At 31.2% G+C, this 23,741-nt stretch overlaps 1 protein-coding gene across 10 annotated transcripts in view; it reads left to right on the top strand.

Annotated features, from left to right (window-relative positions):
- The window catches only part of LOC116767215 (disintegrin and metalloproteinase domain-containing protein 33), a 230,798-nt gene that overhangs the window by 160,975 nt on the left and 46,082 nt on the right, over positions 1-23,741 (top strand). For all 10 annotated transcript variants that reach the window (XM_061527421.1, XM_061527427.1, XM_061527422.1 and 7 more), the window contains 2 exons: positions 2,781-2,860; positions 21,073-21,142. In XM_061527421.1, coding sequence (XP_061383405.1) covers positions 2,781-2,860; positions 21,073-21,142 — 150 coding nt within the window. The remainder of the gene's footprint in view (positions 1-2,780; positions 2,861-21,072; positions 21,143-23,741) is intronic.

A 23,741-nucleotide genomic window follows, 5' to 3' on the forward strand; every position in this document is an offset into this window, starting at 1 on the left:
TAATATAAAACTTTTTATGCTCAATAAAACGTACGTTTTTTTTCAAGACTTATACATTTGAATGCCGTCATTGAGTATAATTATTAATAAAAACAAAGCATATGTCTTATTTATCTGTTGTAATAAAGGGAGTCGACTCTAGCAATCTTTTAAATCCGAACCAGCGGTAGTGAAATAATAAATGATTCTATTAAAAACTAAATTAAAACGACCAACTACGAGCTACATCTGGGATAAATAAGACATGCCGCCGTTGTTCACAGATAAGCGCAGAATTCCGAAGTTGCTTAGAAATCTAACAAAGACTCAGCTAAAACCGATGCACTTACAGTGCGATAATAATTTCAACTTGTTATTATTTAGAAGAATTAAATATTAAATGCGGTGCAAAACAATCGAAGGTCATTGAGTTTTATAACATTGATTGTGTGATATTTCTTTTGAAATAAATATGTATGTGAAGGTAAATAACGATTTTTTATATCCGTACACTAACTAGATTATGATATCAGCCATTCAGTCATTAACCAAGGCAAGGGTTATTAAATTTCAGTGATGCTTGCGGTATCCTACCCTCGCACATAGCCTGGAGCACTATCGCGTATCCAGACTGTTCTTTGAAAATGTGACATGTAAACCTCGTCTCAAGGTTCAAATTCAAATGGCATGTCATAATGTTTACACGAATTAAGTTATTGGAAAGTTCTTTCAAAATATTTCCATATATCGTCAGCGGTTCGTCACATAATATTTGGTAAGAGTAATTTAATTTGTGGAACATATTTTCCGGCATTGTTTATATAACTTCCGACGGTTTAATTAAATTGTGAATACAATTTATGTCTTTCCTGATATGTCCTTATGACAAATTGGAGTTTATTATGGGCCCAAGATATTACGTTTTGTGGAATATACATTTTTACTTTTAATTTATAGATGTCTTTGAAAACAAAGTAGTCTCCTAATGTAAGTTACTTTCAGGCTTTTGTCATTTTTGATGTCCGATAAATATGAAAAAAATGCACAATACAAGTAAAAGAATATGCTAAAACATTATACATATTTGCTGTGCATGAAATTTCTAAGAAAGGGAGCAAGGAATCATGAGTTAGGGAAGGTATATTGGATATGAAAAGCTGACGTGGGTTGAAGTAAGAATCATCAGCGTTTTGATAAACCACAGATACTCGCTCGTGAAGAAGCAACGTCATTTTATAAAGCTATTAAAATAAAAAAAGCTCTCTAATTTAATTAGAGAAGATGGCTGGCAACTATTGAACTCTTGGTACGAGTATGTGCCCACTAACCATATTGTTATGTGACCATATCCAGAGCAAAAATTCAGTTAATTTATAAACTGTTGGCGAAAAATAACAGAAACAAAATTAATCAACACTTGGTCATACTTAGTAATTCGTAATCCTTACCGTTTCTAACTTATCATAAACCGGTTACATTTTTTTGGGTATAAGGATCTAGTCTGATACTTTTTTTAATTAATTATATAATATTATATTTTTTTTTTATTATTTTATATTACAAAAAGACAATTAAATATATAAAAAGGTAGCAAACAATCTCCGCGGAACTTAACGTTCTAAGAACTTTCTCATTATTGTACTTACGATTACAGCCTCTATATTCAGCACAATAGGATCTAAATTTCTATTCATCAAATAACAAAGAACGGGGGGGATCTTTGATATTATGAAAAATAAACCGTAGAAATTAAATTTTCCACGTTCCTGTAGTGTTACTTGTACGGAGTGCTTTATAATTACTGCCCATGAAAAAGAATCGGTTATGAACCGTCTCACTCTCCCCATCCTCGACCTACATCAGAAACTTGTTTTGCTTTTCAGGCCAAGAGGGCTAAGGACGGCGAAAATCTACATACATCTAAGTTTTCTGCTGAGTTTCGACAAATGTTTCTGTAGATTTAATTTTAATACAAAGTCTAACGCTCGTCAACAAACAACGTCGAAGAATGGCTCTGTGTAAACTAGGTGAAAATGCAAATGCAAGAGATAAGTTAACAAAATGACATTTCCCTTTCAGAGACATTCAGACAATAAAATTTTCAAGCCATTGCACACAGGGAGTCGTTATACGAATATGTGTGCAAATGTCTCTTTATTTTATGTTTTATTGTTGTCAGATTTGATTTTGGTGGTTGTTATGTATGTAGGTCATTATATTATTAATTATATGTAAAGCTTATAGCTGGAAACAGTTTTATATATTTCTTGAACATGAACATACTATGTGTAATAGGAAAGACTATGTGAGTGGAAATGTTTAAATTTTTTACACTATAAGTTCTATGTGAGTGATTTAAAATATTTTAATACTGAAGCAAAATATGATAAGTATTATACCTTGTATAACTTCAATCGAACTTTCTTCATGATTACAACGAAAAAAATGTTTATTATCAATATATGAAGTCGCTAACCTCTTGTAGATAAAATTAATAATATTTTGAAATATTGCTTTAGCCTTATTTACAATAGAGTCGAGGTCCAGGCTCACGGGTTGTGAGCTGAAAGTGATGAATATCTTTGTGTCGGATATAAATTAAAACAATCAATTAATTCTATTTAGTAATCAAAATAAAGCTGTTTGGTTTTGTCTCCTCAAACTAAAATAATTAGGACCGTATTATATACACTCTCGCTGGCTCAGTAAAGAGCAGTTTAGGCTTACAAGTTTTGTCGTCCGTCGAAAAATTTCCGTTTTTTGAAACTAAACAAATTTAACTTTAATAAATTTTGTTCCAGACTGGAAAGCACTTTCACCGCACGTCACTGCTTATCAAAGCCTTCAACCACAAGTTCCGTCTTGACCTCGAGCTTAACACGTAAGTATCCAATATAAAAAAAATTGTTGTACATTATTAGCAATGTACCATATTTTATACACGGTCATTATAACATCCAATTATATAAGCCGGAACATTTAAAGAACACTTTAGATTCCTCGCTTTTTATAAACAGATCATTAAGCAAATTTAATAATGTGAGAACAGACGACTGTCATACACAGTAAATGCAGAATATAGCAAACTATTAGAGATATTCCCAAATGTGAAATTCATTTTTCATATGATAATTCGAATAATAAATCATAAACATGAAGGCAGCACTTAACGCTCAGACACGCTCCTCCGGCTTATCATAAAAATGAAAGAAATCTAAACAAATGATTCTTAGCATTGCTCTCCGGTTTATGCAGGTTTCTTCCTATTCGCTCCTACTCATGCGTTTCCCTATTTCCCTCTCTTTCCGCAGGACTCTCGCAACTTCCAAATTCGATGATGTGATATTTCATTTATCTCACGGAAATTTTGTTTACAACTCGAAGTGAATCGTTTATTCTAAGTAAAAGTTTTCCGTAACAAAGCCGGTACAATAATACACGGAAAGTTCATTCAAATCTTTGAGGAACTTTATATTTCCAGCGAAAGGTCACTTTGCTGTTTTGGCATAATTAAAATTTTATTCGTAAATTTTAAGTTTTGACGGTTACTACAAACGCTACGCTACGGAAAACGTGTACGTAGAAATATCTTAAATATTTTTATTACATTAGGTTTTATTCTTCTCAAAATATATACAGTGTGTTTTTTATTCAAAGAGTTCCTGGATATAAAAATCTACTAGTATTTGATACTTTTTTGTATTGAAATTTTGAAATGAAAAAAAAATGCAATTAATCAAATCTTTGCTGAAGACAGTTTGTTCCTTTTTAAAAAAGCACGCATCACACCAGCATGCATAACAAACGCTGTAACCGCTGTCATCCAAGAATAAAAACGAATTTAGTGGACTCCGTACGGTATTCCAGTTTTAACACAAAGAATATGACAAAAAGTAAATTTACACTCAACCTAAAAGGAAACTTAGAATAAAAAAGCGCTCCAGCGCTGTACAGAAATGCAGTTTTTTACGGCTTTGCAGAAATTTGATTGGCGCACAAAGAGCGCTGTATGCTTACCGCGTCATCCTCGTAGGTTTGTTTTTACGTCCTATTAATGAAGTTGTCGCTGGCGTGGTATTGGATTGGTTCCAAGCACATGCACTTTGACCCTTCACTCTTTTGAATCAAATATTCTTTATGACCAGAACTGAGCTTCTTCTTTCGACGTGTACAAAAGTTAGCGTTGTACCAAAAAAACGGCAAAATACTGAAAAGATATTTCAAATTCACAAATCGGATTTTCTTTTTCGACCTTAAACAGATATCAAGATACAAGAAATACATATATTCAATTAATCGTTTACACCGCAGCACAAAAAATTTAATATCAGAGCATTAGTGAAATGAAGACTTACAAGATGAGCTTTGAATTGGAAAACCGTGTGGAGGTGCGGAACAATAGATTGGAGACTGGGGATGGATTGATTTCAAAGGTGTACTTTGACGAGTGTAATCCAATTTGAAGTTCTTGTCTTCGTAGATGACAATTGGAATGGGGTCTATGAATTGTGATATGATTTCATTAATTTGAGTATTTACGTACTGTTTAAATGTTAATTTAAATGAATTAATGCAACGATATTGATTTATTTATATTTGATCATATGCTTTAAACTTTTATTAAAGAAATAGGTTCGAAATCCTCTTTCCAATATTAAATAAGAACATTGTAAAATTTATTTCCTTTAAAAAAAATTACTTTACTTTAAGGCAATTATTCAGTCATTTATTTATAATACTCTGAAATTAATTTTATTATGGCCAGAGTCAGGCGAGGAAAGTTCCAAGTCTTCGTGATAGAATACATACGTCTCCATCCCTACCTGATATCGATATATCGAAGTAAATTGTAATTTGCGTCATCCTAAGTCACCCCAAAATTGACACAGAAATCCCGCGGATTCGTTACCTAAATCAAGCCTCAACAGAGACAGCTTAAAAACGTCACCTCGGATTTCCCTTAACTCATATTTTCCCTTGGGCGGTAATTTCGTGTTATGTACCATCTTTCCTTCCAAATTTATCCGTAATGCGTAAATATAACAACCTACTTAGATTGTCCCTTTACGATACTCGTGGAAATAATAAATAAAAAGTGATTTTTTACGACCATTCGTTGGGATTCTTTTTGCCATAAAGTTTACATATGCCTTCTTGGTTTTGATGTCTCCATAAAACTAAAACTGTGATTGATATGCCACTAAGACCGAGTAATATTTCAACAATGTTACAAAATCATGTAAATGTTTGTTTTCAAAAATATATTTAAAGACAAGTGCAGACGAATTTTATATATTTTGATATCAGTCGTCAACCCTAAGGAGAATGAATTTTGGTTCGGGTAATAAACACAAATTAATAAACAGGGCTAGTATATTGCAGCATTGCAAGGAACACCTAACTACTAATGTTACATAAAAGTAATTTGCCAAACCATTCCACCACAACATATTAATTTAATAAACATCCCATCAATATAAAGTTTATTTATATATTAACATATAACATTCAAATTAAGATTTTATATTATGTATTGCACAGTAATAATTTTACGGTCATTACAACCGTACAAAATATCACAAACAAACCATTTTTCATTGATAATGTCGCTTCGAAACGGTCCGTCATCAGAGTAATGTATTTTTAATTGAATTTTATTACTAAATTGATTAATTGTCAGACAGCGTTCCGGTGGAAACAAATAGTTATTTTATTTAAAACAACAGCTATATGATAATCGAAGCAGCGACAACACAGAATTATGTCCAGACACGAGGAGATTAAGAGTATCATACGTTCAGCGCTCCCTTTGATCAGTGATATTACATTACTTACAAATTAACATATTTTAAATCCGATGAAACATCAAAAGGTCTAGTGATTCGACAACTGTATTGAAATCAACAACTGTATTGAAATCAAAATACGTACGAGGTTTAATAATTTCAAACTTGCAAAATTATGCGATATGATATTCAAATGATATTTCTAATTTAACTCTGTTAGTAGGCGAGCTGATAACAATATAATCACCAACTGAAAGGTCGTTCGTATTATTGCGATTACATTGTTAAATTTTAATCAGCGTCCCTGTTATTTTCATACCTTCAAAGTTGTTTTGAAGTTGTGTTTTATTTTTATTATGAAAGTTTCAATGATGATAAGGAGATAAGAAAATTATATGTAACATACAAAACGGATTAGATTATTTTAACATTATAAAGTGTATATTTATTTATAAAGTGTAAGTAAGTGAGTCTCACAATAATTCTGATACATAGTAAAACTTCATAATGAATTTTCTATAAGAACCTCTTTAGTAATACCCTACTTCAATATATTCTAAGTTTTAACACATTGAAATTGTTTCCGTGTTTTTTAAAACAATCACTTCCTTAAACCTAATTGTATGCTGTTTAAGATTTGCTAAAACAATAACTATAAAAAGTAAAGTGTCGTGTAGACTCTATGAAGTGTACTTTACGAGGGCCGCTAAATACCACTCGAATGTAAATGCAGCCATTAATTTAATTTTCCACTTTCACAAAATCGTTCGGATCACACGACGCGATTCAGACATTTTATCGCCCTAAATTTGCATAATTGCGTGAATTGTTGGCGTTTTTTTTATGATATAACTGCCGCAATATTTGTCTAAATTTCGTCGTAAAAATGTTGTCCGTACTAATTCATAGCAATCCAACATTTGTCGTTTGGCTCTTTAAGTTTTAATCATGAACACGAGTTCGTATCTTCACAGGCCGATGGTCATATTAACTCGTTATATCTAAATTCAATACACAAAGCGATTTGGCATTCACATAATGGCTTATTAAAAGTTTCAACCCCTGTTTGCAATTGACCTACAAACTGTGAATTTCATATGTCGTGTCGTCCCTCTCGCTCTTGTGTGCTATTCATATCTGCGTCCTTGTTGTATAGAGGTTGGACCCTCAAGTTTTAATTACCATTGCAATGCCCGGGAGCTATGTTTAATATGGAAGTACATCGTGAAAATTCTTTCTTTGCTCTCTGTCTGCTATTACTGAAGGTTTTTTTTTTGACATGAAATAAAATAAAATTTACAAAACACTTCCACGATGAGGCACTTTAAAGATTGGAACAATAGAGGAAATTAAGTGAGATTTTGAAGAATTACATTTCTTTAACTGAAAATTCGGAATTTATCTTTTTGTGGCAGAATAGACGAATAAGATAAGAGTGTTACTTATGACAATAAAAATAAATGTCCGACATCCGGGATGATGTGCAGAATAAAAAAAAATCTCAATCAAACAATAAACTATAGCGTAAATTGCTAACCAAGCTATCACTGTTTCTGGTAATTTACATTTAAATGAGCAAACACTTTGATAAAAATGAACCGACAGATAGAATAAAACTGTAACATTTGGAGCGATATTAAACTTCATCAAACAAACGCCATGTAACGAATGATTGGCTAATTAAGCAAATAAACAAATTGTTTTTGTAATCAGAACGGAAATAAATATACAACGCAAATATTTATGGTTATACATATTATATATAATTTAAAAATTTAGACACTGTGGTCAAACTTATCGTTCGATTGTTTCTTTCATAAATTCTATCAATTTATATTTATATTACAAAATACAAAGAGTATACATGAAATACAATCAATGGATATTGCAAAGAAAATTCTCTACCATTCCAGAAGAAATTCTTACAGTCCCAAAAATATCCTTGCTCTGTAGAAAATGTGAAAATTTTTTCAAAGATGACATAAGATTCAGTAGAACTTCATCCTGGGGTAGCTGCATATAGTTTTGGGATAAATTATATTAAATTTGTTATTTCTGACGTCTGGCTATATTACTGTAAAGTTCCAATCAGCCGTGCCTCTGCACAAACTTCTAATGACAAGCGTTATACTTTTAGTAAAAAGTCGTGGTGGCCTGGAGGTTAAAGGACCGCCTCTCATGCGTGAGGCGCGGGTTCGAAACCTGGCAAGTACCAATGTGATTTTTCATAGTCATATGTACTTTCTAACAGTATTTAGACGCCACTGACGGACCGTGAAGGAAAACATCGTGAGGAAACCTAGACTTATAATTTCAAATTATAAGTTTGAAATCGCCAACCCGTCTTGAGCAAGCGTGGCGATTAATGCTCAAACCTTCTCCATGCGAGAAGAGGCTTATGCTCAGCAGTGGGCTTCCGATAGGCTGATGATGATGATGATGATACTTTTAGTATAGAAAATTCCTCTGAATCAAACATAAGTAACTGATGAGATGAGTTTAATTCATTCGCACGTGTAACACAAAAAATATTTAGTAAGTCAGGTATGTACAATTTCAGGTTCATTATATTTTATTAATTTTATTATCAACGAAAATAATAAATTTTATATGTTTAACTGAAGTCGCGAATCGGGTACATTACGGTTGCATAATATGATATATTATGAAAGTATAAATAAATTCGATGAGGTGGATTTATAGCTTTTATCGTAGCTGGAAATATCAAAATACACATGACCCATGGACACCAATATAAATTAAAATCTTCGGTACCAAGTCACTTACAAGGTTATTCAATAAATGATACCAATACTGCTTCTGTAATCAGGTCAACGATGTCTTTGCAAAAGTTTTGGTCGATTTCGCAAACTTTATTCTTTTCATCCGAACTAACTTTATGCAGTGGAGTTAAAAATTCCGTAGGTTACTTGTTTCTTGGAGTTTACGGTAGTGATAACATCGCAGGAGCTGGGTCTTAATGTACCTTGGAAGTTTTCATTTTGTTAAACTCGCTTCAATCTTTTGATAAAGTGTTGATATACATACATACATCGGAATTTAGTTCAACTAAGATGGATTACATTTTGAAATCTAGACCCTAGGAATTTTGGAGATTTTCTGAAGATGGTGATGACGAATAATTCAAAAAAGATCAAAAACTATACCGATTTATTTCATTGCTCATCAATTGATTTGAGTGATCAAAAAACGTTTTTTTAATACTGTCAGTGTTATCAAAGTTCCGTTAACATCTTTAATATCTCCGATAAAAATGTTAACCAAAATCTATAAATATACTTTTGGTTAAAGTCTACTACTCGTGCAGATCTCAGAAACCATTTTGAGAAAGTTTTTAATGACTCTAATGGAACATGAATGTACACTTTCCTATAAATGTGCTTTTAATATTATACAGGAACAAATTGAAATATACGAAAAGTAACATAACTTTGCACTTAGATAATTAATATTATGTTTTAGATACACATAAAAAATATATATTAAAATGTTTTCAGGTCACATTAATATCGTTAAATTTGCTAGTATTTATTTCAATCAAGTAGAATCTAATAAAGATTACTTAATTATGGATCCTTTGAAACAAGTTTTTAATACCCGGGTAGCAGAAGTTTAAAAGAAGCGTTAAAGCTATTTGTCTGTTTGCTCGGGACAAACCGCGGGATCGGTTCCAATCTAATTTCACGTGACGTAATTCGTTTCCTAACCGATGATCCGGCCTCTAAATCTAAATTCCGTTAAGTAAACAGTACATACACGTAATGTGACCTGTCCGTGAAACGCCATGAATTACTCTGTATCGATATTCGTCACTCCGGTTGAACTTTGCTTGGGAATGAGTTGATTTATTTCACTTAAGGGACATTCAATAAAGATTAAACAGCCTTTTTAAAAAGGGACACCACTCTGTTTTAATTTAGAATTATACTTTTAGAACATTCGTACGTTGCTAAGTGGTTATACCTTTTTCGATACAGTTTAATAAAACAATTTAAAGTGTACTTAAATTATAGACAGTTGATTTCAGTATCAAATTTCATTGTTTTTCCGATTGAAAATCGACCTTTTCAACAACACTAACACCAAATGGTTTCTGTGTTATTTAGATAGTATTACAACGTGACATATGACATATGACATATAACTCACTTGCTGTATATGTCATCCCGTTGAAAATCGCACGTCAAATAACATTATGGAGACTCACGCGGATGTGTTGAATCAATTTACTTACTGAATACGCTTTCACCCGCATTATAATAGCCATTTATTAGACGTATATGTTTTTATGTGAACAAAAGGAATTTGAACGGAACTATTGCATATTGATATTTGTTCTCAAACGGAAATAAATATACTAAAATTAATATAAATAACTCGAGGCAAGGCTTTGTTTTTATTAAACGGCAATTGAAGCGAAGGATGTAGAGCAAAAATATTTTTAGTAATTTAAGGATAGCATCACATTGTGAATTATTATATTTTACAAAGGTTTTTTTTTAAGTTTCTCGTTAATTATCATCGAATAAGCTTTCCATCACACAAAACCTAAAATGGAATTAATAGATTTCCTTCATGGTCTCTCGAGAAGAAAAAATTAACTTCATTTAATATACTGATTTTTTTAACAACTCTGTATTTCTCGAAGTCAAAATTAAAACTTTAATCTTTTACCCCTCTATTGTTTTCGAATATTTAATTTATTTTTCAACAAATATCCGACCTTTTCAGAATGTTGTTCTAGACCCGTTTTTATAATATTCTTGCCTTCCAACAATACGGTATTCTAAATGCCATAATGAAATCAATTATATGCGGTTGTATTAAAAATAAATATGTATTTTATTAATGAGAAAACATGAGTAATGTAATTTATTATACATCAGATACAGTAAGAAACTTTAAAGAAATTAAAAAAAAAATACGAAAAAAATTGTTAAATTACATTGAAATGTTACAAAATTCACTTATATATTCATGAGGTCTGAATTCATACAAGTTTTTTTATGTTAATTGTACAAAGGAATAATATTTTTATATTCCAGCTTCAGCAAACAATTCTAAAGTCCGTGTTTTTTTTATGAAATAATAGCTCCTTATTTTCGTCGAGTGTACGTGTTGAGTTACTTGTTATTAAGAATTGTTAAATAAGCATTGCTTACTTACGTACGTGTACATATATATATATATCATACAGGCTTGGAAGATTTATAAGGCTATGAATAACATTTTTTATTCATTTTGCATGACGCTGTATTGTGAGAGGTGTTGACTCGACACGGCAACTGCCAGTCTTAATTTAAAAACCGCATTTTACATTGGCCGTCATTTACTGTGTCCATGATATACCTGTTAAGTGATTGACGTCTGTAAATTACTTCACCGGTTTTAAAATATATAATATTTACGATACATAGTATATGTGTATTTATAATATGGGTCTACAAAAGTTACTTATGACAATAAAAAAAAAATGGGTTTGCTTGTAAGTGGTGCATACTTAAAATATATTTTCAAGAGGACGGATTGAAATCTGTTTTGAGATTATAAGCGCCTCTCATAGCTTTCATTAAAGATATGTTATGTGACCAAATTAAGTTGATACGTATTATATACATATGGTTTTTATTACCTATAGTATTTTTGTAGTTGAGTACTTTTGAGTACTTTTATATACGTTCCGTAAACAACCTTGAATCATATTACTTTCATGTTTAAAGCAGATCAATAAATACATATATCACTACCAGATGAAATTAAGTGGCCAGTCCTCGTCAATGGAACATAATCTTTGTTAGTTTTTTCTTATCTTTGATACAACCTCTTTAGATATTGAAAAAATCAAGTGTAAATCGAAAAATCAAAGCTTGATGGAAGATCCACGTACTATGCTCTGTCGTGTTTATAATTCAACCGTATTACAACCAATCCAGCCAGAGCTAATTGGTTGTGTGTGAAAACAAACATACTAATTGGGAAACGTGTTTCAAATACTATAATTAGCACATCTATGATGATCGTCAATCATTGGCCGTGTAAATCATGTAACATATTAAAATAAAATGATTTCAATAATATAGAATTAAATTAACTGAGACGAGTAAGAACCGTATTCAGGCTTTGGGTTCGATTAAAATGTTTCAACTGTGCTAAAATATTAAAAAAACAAAATTACTTAAATTATATTATTACAAATGAATTCATAATATTCTGATATTAATTTTTCTTATAAGAAATTCAAACTGTTTATAAATTAAATTATTCACTATCTCGGCTACTTGCGGAGTTTAGCAAGTCAATGCTTCAGCCAGGTAACAAGTTAATTTGCGCTCAACATAAGTAAACACACCGGTGCTGTGTTAGTAAACCCAGCAGATTTATTACACAAGTCCTTGTTATTCTAAATTCTGTGTATAGTTGGAAAACATTGTAATACAGTCTCATTTAAATAAGTTAGTCGCTAACTCTAATAATGAACTTCTCAAGGATATAAATAAAAATTGCACTTACAAACTTCTCGGCGTTTAACTTTCTGAAATTGAGGTATTAGAATAAAAGCTGTATATTTAAATACAGAAAATGTACCAAGGTTTTAAAGTAATCCACAAATAATCAACATGAGAGAACTGCCAATCAAAGAATAGTCTTTACACACAGACAGACAGACAGGTATAGACCTGTGATAAGACGATACAACTATGATACCTTCTATTCCTCTTTGTAATATAATAAACATAGTCTTATTGTAATGATTGTATTGAGACCTTAATTTTATACTTCACAGTATTATTTGAAAAAGTGCGTATATTAACATATATTTATTTGTAGTTGTTAGAGAGTAAATAAACGTCATGCCCAACTAAAGTGTCCAACTTTTGCCCTGATCTTTTGAAGTGACATGAACCGCTAAGTTAGTAAATGGAGTAAAGTGTATTAAATATAATTTTATATAAATGCTAAATAATGTAGTTAAAAACTGCGAAAAACCCAAAGTCTCTGGAGCGAAATAATATTATGAATAGTAAAGTTTCTGCTGTTGCGAAATTAAAAAAAAAACTATGAATATTTGCGCATTAAATGCTATGGGGCTCCTAATTTGTTATATTTACCAAGTGTGCTTTTTATATACAAATATACTCCCGTAGAAGTTATACTAAAAAATATAAAACGAAATTGACACCGTTCGTTTTTTTTGTTAACCAGAGCAACAAAATGTCGTCAATAGAAAAAAATATTCCATTGTGTTTAGACCTGAAACGTTTATAAATCTTTGCTAACTGGCAAAAATGTTTTCAGATTTAAATTAAAAAAAAAAAACACAAAGGGAATGTATGCCTTTGATTCTTTTATAAATTTTGAATTGTCACATTGTCTTTTATTGTTTTACAATTTTAAACGAGTACATAAAGCAAAGTTAATAATTTTCTGAATATCCATCGGAATAAAGGCCAGAGGTTCCGGATACATAAAGGCACATCAAGTAAAATTCGGGCGGAATTTTTAGAAAATTCGAACCGGTTGCATTCTGAAACACAAACAACAGACGGACGACTGTGTACAGAAGACTTGTTTAAAAAATATTTTTTCACTTCTAGGTAAAGCTAAACTAACCTGTGTAAGTCAATAACTCCCGAACTTGCAATCACCAACCTGTTATATTTTCCTTAATCCATTTCGTTTGAAATATAATTCGACTGATATTTTCTTAAATTTTCATTCGTATACATTTTTAGGTTCCATAATTTAAATCTAGTTTTGTATAAAAAATCATTTTATTTATTAACTACAGCTACTCTGGCTCATCTTCTTTAGATTCAGTCTAATGGAACGGCGCAGTTTAGTTCCCGCTAGTGAATTTTGAATAAAAATATATTCCCATCTAACTTACGTGAATTAAAACTTATCTGACTTGTTTACCAGTTTCCTCGAATGTATGAATTTTTGCTAAAACTTTTGCTACGTGATAAAATACGCGCACGAAAATATTCTTGAAAACTGATATATATATTTTTTCAACATGTTAAATTATGCATCTTTTATTATATTTATTTCAAATGCGATATTGAACAAAATACATGAACATGATGCATACGTTTAACATCGTAAGAATATACGGAACATTTCTTACGACGGTAAGTATACTACCAATAGCTTTAATAGTCTATTAGCGAAAGCATTTATTATAAAAGAGGTGTAAGTATATATAGATTTTATAATGAGGTTGAAATCCATATGTGGATGCTGTCCAAAGATTGTTTTTATTTCCTCCCATGATCATTGCTCACGTACAAAACTTAGCACTACTTGTACCCTATAAATATTACACCAAACCACAAACCTATTCGATCTCACGTGGCAGAAAACCTTCATCGTGATGATACGATTAGGAAATATATATGAATTTATTTTTTTAATACGTTAATTGCAAAGAACTTTATATAAAAAAAAAAATTTAAAAATAATTAATCCCACTTAAAAGCGTTTGCTTTAAAGGACCTCATATTCACATTGGCACGTTATATTTTATTATGTGAACTTGAGAACGAATTGTTTTAGAACCGTTCGCGTTGAGGGGGAAAGTTTAAAAGCATCAATGGAGACGTCGGATTATACAAAACATTATGCTGACATGACTTCACCATCTTCACATAAATTATACGCACACAACAACATCGTATTAAATGATTAGGTATTCTGAAATTACCCATCATTATGACGTAACGATTATGACGAAAATTAAAGAATTCTAGCAGTTTATACATTAGTCCAACGGCCACGTTCAGATAAATACCTTATACGAACAAAGGGATTCCACTCACGTAAATTCGCTTATCGATAGCGTTTTTATTCGGTCTTTTAGAAATAACTTTACTAAAATACTATACTTATATCGCAATTTATAGCTTGTTGGGGTAAGCCTGGAATTTCTTTGTCAGACTCCATATAGTAAAGAACATTTCGGTGAGGTCATTGTTAGTGATATTTAACCAGTAAGCGGTTATAGGACAGCAACAATATTATTCCACTTCACGTTCTGACCATAAAGATTTAATCAAACGTATCAATCGAAATGTTAATCGACTCATCAGGCTATTCTGAAACTTATATCTCGGTTATTCAGTTTATAATTGCTCGCAGCGTTTCCAAGCCATCAGTGCGAAAGTTCGCAGTCCGTTTCCTATCAAAGTCCTCCTCAACCCTTTACTGTTCTTTCAAGCATAAACTCTTGAGGCTACATGCAGGGGAATATCTAACTTATAAAAAGTTTTCATACTAATATTCCTTGTTCCTTTCATATCGTATATCCACCATATAAAATTATAATTTACTTGCTTGTGAATCATTTATATACATATGTTCACAAAAGATATTTTTCTCTGACGATGCTCCTTATTTGATAATTATCATCATCAGGGAAATTTGATAAAAACTCAAAGGATTTGAGCTCGTTCTAGTTTACAAACTGATATAAATAATTACATTCGCATGAGTTAGCAATCCCAAACGAGCCAGCGAATACATCGAGCTAAGCTCAGTGCTCATACAACGCAATACATACACGCTTCATTAGCGAAGCCAGTTGTATGTAAGTTAAAAGCGGCTACTGAAATACATCCGTTATAAGCTGTTTGGTGGTATGTTTCATTGCCGCTATATCGATTGCTTAATATAATTCTTATTAGGCAGACAAATGTTATATAATAAATGAAGTCTTGTTTATCCAATGGCTGTATAGCTTTAAGAATAAGTTTTTATTATTCAGCTGAGAATCGATATATGATTTCGTTCGCTAAACAAACTATGATGGGCGTTGTTCTGACGTCACGAGCAGTGGCATAACGGTTGCCACGTCATGATTAAATTTGTCCCAAATATCGGGTCCTGGCCGCATTCAGGTCGCGCCGACATTCTACTGAAACCACATGGATAGAGCTATTGGATTATGACGGAGGCTCGATGTTCAACATAGATTTAATGAATAAATTTTAATTAGAAGGCTGTCATGTATTCAACTTTATATAAAGCTTTCAAGTTAAATCCTTACAAAAACCAATCACCACATAGTCTTCTGGAATTGTAACTAAGTATATATTTTATGATTTCCATTTATATTTTATGATTGAAAAGTTTTAACAATCGTAAAATTAATATAATTGTCGTTGAAAATTTACGGAGGTAGAAAAATCAAAACTAAATACAAAGAAAACAACCCGTGCCTGTTCAGGTAGTACTAAAATGCTTGAAGATGGTAACTTGGTTATAATAAGTCTAGACTCTTGTAAGGCATCCATTCATTTTGTACCAAATCTTTATTTTTAAGGGTTCGCTCGAACTATTTTGTTTCAATTTGTTGACATTTCTATATCTTTCGAGAGTGTCCGTTACTAAAAAGCATCATTAGATTGTTGTAATATATATAGATGCTACATACGTGGTATAAGCTAAAGAAAATCCTTGACATTCTTGATAGAAAAAAAATTTCAGATATGTTCAGTATTCAATGTCAAAAAATCCAGTAGTCTCTGCATTTTGTTGACATAATTACAAATGGACTGTTATTATCAGTCTTAAATTGGGACTAGGGCAATCAGTCGAGATGGCAAAGACTCATTATTGTGCAACCAACGCTAAGACATTAGGCCTCCCTCGTATAACGGATATAGCGACAAGGAGATACGACAGCGGAAGTTGAATATTACTGACGAAATATATATTCTATATGGAAGACATAATGTCAATACAGTTTAAAAAATGGCACAAGAATCAAGAGACAACTTATTTGATCCTGCTTGGCCACTATATTACTTCCAGGACTGCTAAAATCCCAAATATTATTTATATTTTATATTACACTTTAGCTAATTTGAAAAAATTAAAGGGTGGTATACTCGGAAGTAATTGGTGAACGTTCTGCCGTTTACTCAAAACTATTAGACTGAAATTACTTTAAAGAACTTCTGTAAAGTCAACGTATCTGTACTATGATTGACTTTTTTAACATGTCTTTTTTATTTTGTTTTTTTTTTCATTTTTAATGTGGCTAGGCACACCATTCATATTTGTAAAAAAATAAACTTTACGAGGTGTTTGTTTATTACTTTGTTTAATTTTCGAGATAAAACTGTATAAATTTATTTAATTTCCCTTAATTAGTCATGAATCTCCTCAGACTTAGTGGTCGAAAAATGCTATTCGAATTGTGGGAAAGGCACTCCGATGGACTAGGTAACGTCTTTTACCTGTAAGTTAACAGACACATCCACTGCTGTTGTATTTATTCCGGAAATCATTTGATTAAAAGCAATCAGAAGACTTTATAGAAACTTCTATAAACAGTTACATGTACATATAAGGTTAATTTTTTGTATTAACCTACAAGTTACGAGTTAAATTAGAATAACTTCACCTATAAAAAAAATATATATTTAAAACAATATATTGTTACACTGAGGTGGGTGCCACTGTAAGGGTATTTTACACATGATATTTTCACACACTTATCTGTTCGAGCGTGAACACCCAACGACTTCCCAACGACTAACGATCACGCTCCGATACGTAACAGACGTCGCAAAAATTTGCTGATGATGTTTCACCCGAAAACAGAACTTAATTTAAGAAGGTTACAGTTGGTTTTTGATGTCACAGGTGATTAAACACTGGAGATTAAATCAAAGAGACAGATCGTTGTGCTGTGTATTACTCGGACCGGTTTTTTAGTTTATTTTAGATCTTCAAACTCAGTGATGTGTGATGGATGTGAATAAGAGAAATCTCTACGTCCTTTTACAATCCGATCGGGCAGAAGGGGTAAAGAAAATATTTGTGGAACGGTTCCAATGAACAGTAATTTGACAAAATTTTGTACCATTACTCCATTTGCAGGTTTGTGTACAAATTGATACGGATTTCAGCAGGTTTCGTGGCACATATCTCAAAAAGTTACTTCTCGATTGTGTTATTTTCTTTATTTTGATTCAACGCAATACTATTTCTTGGATAACTTAACAGTTTTTGACTTTAAGAATTTATCTTACTATTAGTTTAAATATAATCAATTTACTTCCTGCCTCTGCATATAAAGTTCACGGACCAAGTTTTTCTAGTTCCCCCTCATTCACTCGTTTCCCCTGGAAAGTTCGATTTGAATTTCTTTTGAAAACTTGACTTCTATAAATAATTTAACGCCTTTTTATTATAAGAAATTTAAAAAGCTATTTTATTTTACTTTGTAACAAGAAATGAAAGCTTCACAGCTTCAAGAATAACCACTTTGAAGTGTATTGTAAGCCTTTCAGACATTATTTTTAATATCTTACCTCTTTTCTTAATTCAACATTCCTCCTCTCTAACGAAATGGACAAGAAATTAATATGTTCTGTCCAAATACATTATTTCTAGAATGTTTTGGATGGTGAAACGATTGTTGTGAAGAAGTCTATAATTAAATTAATAAAAGAAAATAAAATTATACTATATCTGGACATGTTGTTAAGAATGGGATAACGTTTTCATTACGCTAAATGAAAATCATAAATAATTTTCATGACCTAAAGAAATGGACGAGAAAATTTTTTTGCGACAAATTTTTTATCCGATAACAAGCTCTTTACAATCTGCATTTGAATTCAGCAAATCAACAATTTGTTTGTGCTTTTTATTTCAATATGACCAATGAAATTCAGGATGGTGAAATTTTTGCAGGTCAGTCTATTATGGACACTATAAATTATAAGTAGTAACGATAACACAGAATTGGTACTTTAAAATATACTAATAACCATTTTAGAGAACTACAGTCATGAAAAAACTGTTAAAAATATATACGAGTATTTGAATCAACAATAGTATATAGACGATATAAGGTATTGTCATCACGTCCTGGTTCCACTTCTTAAGATGAAGACCGGTTCATTCTTCGTCGAATTAGCATTGCTATTGGAACATTAAATGTGATCATCACATCTTCTCTCGACTTGGACGTGATCTTCGAGACAATTTACTATTATATAAACTCCTAGCTGCATTTTATGATACAGGTTACATTTTGTACCGAATCAGATTAAGGCTTCATAAAAAAATATATATTTTTTTTATACTTGAGCTGTAAAACGTATGATTAACTTTCACAAAATCACATTATCAAACAGCTCACATAAACCTCAACACTAGGTATAAGATTTCCTGTGACTGCTAAATTGTATGCCCATTGTGACAAAAAGTATTACTACTAAATTTCAATGTGATTTTCCTAAGGAATTTAATAAATAGTAACTCGGATTTACTACGCGTAGTAAATCCGAATAACACTAGTTTCATTTAAATGAATACTCGCGAAAATCTTAGATCTCATTAAATAGTAACTCGAAAGTAATAAATATCATCAAAAAAATTTAAAAGAAATATGTTGACTTTTCTTAAAACTTTCTTGTTTTCTTTCAACGTCATTAAATAATGTATATTAATATTTTGTTTTATTATTTAAGTGTGTGAATTCTTTATAAATTAAATACATCGACTCATTTATTTAAATGTTATTTTTTTTTTACAAAATTAAATCTTAGGAAACATATTTTTATTGTATACTAGTCCGCCATATTGGGCTAAGATAGAAGTGTGTCTATTTTCTTAATTATTCTCAACAAACTCTTTGATTTGACATCCATATTGTTGAAGTATAAAAAGAACTTGTCCGCCATCTTGGATATGCGGCCATGTTGGCTGAAGAATGACGTCACAAAGCTAATTTAGTATCAAGCAAATAATATGTATACAAAAATAAAGGTCAATCTTATCAAGATATACTCTGACAATGATACATATGTTTCCTTAATGTTGCAAGTTAAATAAACCTCGTAATCAATCATATTAGAAAACGAGAAATGATTTTAAATTTAAACCCAATAAACATTTTGTGGCAAACATATACTTACAATTAGATAGTCTCAATAAAAATGTTAAAGTCCATAAGTAATGTATACAGCTTTAACAAAACGGTATTATTGTAACAAATCATAGCGGAATATTCGGTCAATAACAATGGAAATGTATCCTAGTTCTCCGAAACGTAAACAACTACATAATAAAACTTGGAAGTTTATTTGCCAGCAATATTAATTTGAACCTCCTGGTTTATCCCTCGAAACTTATTGATGAGTGTTGCGGCAAGATAAATTGAACCGTGTCATTGTTCGATAGAGTTCAAAATTAATCACCAACTTCCGTTGTTCATTTATTCGGTTACACGTCAGATGGCGCTATTAATGAGAGCTGCATCGTGACGTCACGGCTTCTGTTATTGGCCATTGTTTACCAAAAGATGCAGTCGCTGTACTGTTACACTGAAATATTACCGTCATTATGATACAACTTTAAAAATTCCTCAGTGTTACTAAGATTCTGTTTATTGTATGATATATTATGAAACCCTAACCTTTTTAAAGTAAAGATACATTTTTTATTGAGACCTAAACCCATATAAATACATATTATAATAGGGTATTCCAAGAAATTATCATAAAAAATAAACAAGCTAATGTTCAAGAACGGACATAGCGATGTCTCTAATAAAATACGAAGTTGAATACTACCCTTATAAAAATGTTAAATATGTTCTTTATTTAAAAAAATATATTTATACGTAACTAATATCCTGATGATAGCCATAATGTAAAATATGTTTTGAATATATTGGGGTCCAAAAAACAACGATAATATTTTCTTCACTATTTTTATTGTAACGGCAAGAACATATTGTATACCTAATACTTGAATAATACACAGAATCAGTACAATTATTAATAGATTTAAAAAGGTTCAATTTATTCACAAAGTGTAGAACAAAATTTATAGGATGTTCAAAATTCTGAAAAGAAAAGATTCAAACTCGAGCTGATAAACGGACACGGAGATACGGAGAAACTTTCACTTTGGTGGAGCAACAAATTATAAGAATTTTGCTGTAAATTCGACCGAATCGAATAGCAAATATAATTCGCAGAACGATTCTCTTGAACAAATGAATTCTCTATTTGTAAAGTACCACCAATATTACATCGTATATCATTGCTCAGTATGTTTTGCGGTGAAGTAATTTATTAAGGTAAATTCATATTTAATATTTGTTCTGGCAAAATATGGATGTGTTATAATCATGTGTATAGAATATAATATTGCCCAATCATACCTAAACAAACAAACATTAAAGAGAACTTTGCTTACATGTTGTTTTCGTATACATTGATTTAATGTAAATATATAAATCGTCCGATCAATTCTGTTACAGGCAACTGCTAGCACCAAATTTGAAGCAAACACAGTACCTCGCTAACGGCGCTGAGAGCGAGGTCCGAACGGTGAGTCTAAATTATATATCATAAAGACTTTATTATATATAAGCAATTGTTTTTAGGATAATTTTCAAAATACACATACCAGCCAGACACGCCAAATCAGCTTCTCCTTGCTATAAGCCACAAATAAACGTACAATAATAATTCTTAAATTAAATACTACATTTTTAATAAACAATAACGAAATGCTTTGTATGCATGGTAATGCTTAGCTATAAATTCAGAATAAGTAAGCCCATGAAATAACTACAGTTAGAAAGGTAAATAGTGACTTTTACCTCGACGTCTATAATATTGAACAGGTTGTAACTCTGCTGATATATTATCATATTTGGTTACGTGAAATGTATATGGTACAGATAATGTATGAGAGAATTGTAATCGAATTTTGGCGCCATTTAAAAAGGCTCTTTTGTTGCTTCCTCGGCAATGCGATTAATGTTACGTATCATTACTTTTTTATTCCACGAAATTTATATATCAAAGCCTTTAATTAAAAATTCTCTACGTATTTATGTATTTCATCGTACTTAATCAACGTCATTAATGGCAACCAACGTTTTATCCCTGCTTAACATAAGCTAATTGTAAACGAGAGTGTCGTTTGACATAAATTAAACTGTGACAGCCATAACAAAATTTCGTTTAGGTTAAAAATACTTTAGAACACTTGATGGACATCAGAAGGGGAACGGAGAAAACTGAGAAGACTCAGTAGACTCAGTAGACTGAGTAATCTTGGACTATGCCAATTATGATGCAGTCGGCTTAGAGACACTTTGAACATGTTTAAAACCATCCCTAACCAGAGGTTTCTTTGATTTTATTAAACTTAAAGTTTCTTTTTATAAATACCGTATGTACTGAGACGTGAGTCAGGTAAATTAAAAAAAAATATATATCAGTATCGTATCTGTATCCAGGAATTGAGATCTTGGATATTGAGGATTTGTCAAATCGAAGCGGTTCTGTATGGCGGAGCTGCTGTAATGCGGAAAAGAACCACTTCCAGACAGATCGAAGACGATTCACTTGATATCTATTTTCTATAAGTTGATCGTCTGGAGGAAAACTTTTAGTTGACTGAATTTTTTTACTTTTCTTTTTATGGAGACGCCATTTTTATAACATATCTATAAGATTTAGCCAGCGAGAAGTGAAAGGTTTTATGGGAGGACAAAGATTTAAGTAACTTTAGAATTATATTCGGTAAGTGACAGGTAACATAGGCCAGAAGCGGACAAGCATCTGTCTGAGGGAGAAGTTTTAATTGACCAATAGCAAGATCTGAAATTAAATCGACTCCCAGACAAAGTTTCTGAAATGATTTTAAAGTTTCCAGACTTTTATTGATATCATTCGCAAAAGCAATTAATCACTTTACAAGGAATTCATTTGACAGTTTATCGTAATATTTATATAAACATAACTTCGTAAAATAAATTTTGGGGGAGAATATTATTAATATACTACTTTGGTTCTAAACGGACTATCTATTGAAAACAATGTGTATATAGAGTCAATTTATTATTTATGATATTGGCTTTCAAAGATAACCGCAGTTTAAATTATAATAAATTTAATTTAGTATTTACAATATTATCTAAGTACGATTATTTTTGTAAATCGTTTTTTCGTAGTGTCATTTCTAAAGTTCAGTCAAGGAAACAACAGTTAAATTTTAATTCATCGTCTTCATTCACAAAGTTTATTCTATTGTAAACCTCAAATGTACTAAATGTTCTGGGCTCGTTCTCAAATTCCCTACAATGAATATTCTCAACTTTCACTTGTATATATTAATTTAATTAGTAACATAAGTAATTAATTACAATAGTGATGTTTAATAATATGAATAAATACTGAAAGCCTTCATGGAATCAGCACAGCTCAACGAATTTGATTAAAAGCCGGTACAAAGTGGCGAGTAATTACTGTCGCGGACTACTGGAGCGTTACGGTTACTTCAATAAAAGACTCGGGACCCATCGCCCCTGAAGCGTCACGTTGTAGCATATTTTTTAAATGCTTTTCATAACTAAATAGGAAAAAAGAGCGTAATAGAAAATTCTACTCTAAACTAAAGTTCTATTTAAAAATGCAGCAATTTATTTTATATTATATTTTTAAATACAATGCCGTAACAAAAGAAACAAAGGGATACTGTAATGAGAATTTCATCATCCATCAGATCGATCGTATCATATAACCAATTAGGACAGCTAGTAAAAATATTTAGCATGTTTAAATTAAAAACTAAACTTATATTAATATACCCACAAATTACTGCGAATAATAACGAATAATGAATATATACCTAAGTTAGGAATAAAAGTCATAACGCTTGGGACGTGTTGCATCGATCAGAAATTACAGAAGATCTAGATGGATGAAATTGCTCGAAGTCTAATGGACAAATGTCGATTATATATATATTTATATATTTAAATGGTAATTTTCTGTGACTACATGTTCTATAGATATGAATTCTGAAAAGGATTGTAGATTAAGTTAAAACAAACTACAGTTTAGATATATTTGGAAATAGTATTATAGGGTTATCGCAATTGAAAGTGGGAATTGGTCAAAATATGAATTTACT

Source organism: Danaus plexippus, assembly GCF_018135715.1.
Source record: "Danaus plexippus chromosome 9 unlocalized genomic scaffold, MEX_DaPlex mxdp_26, whole genome shotgun sequence".
Classification (NCBI taxonomy): Eukaryota; Metazoa; Arthropoda; class Insecta; order Lepidoptera; family Nymphalidae; genus Danaus; species Danaus plexippus.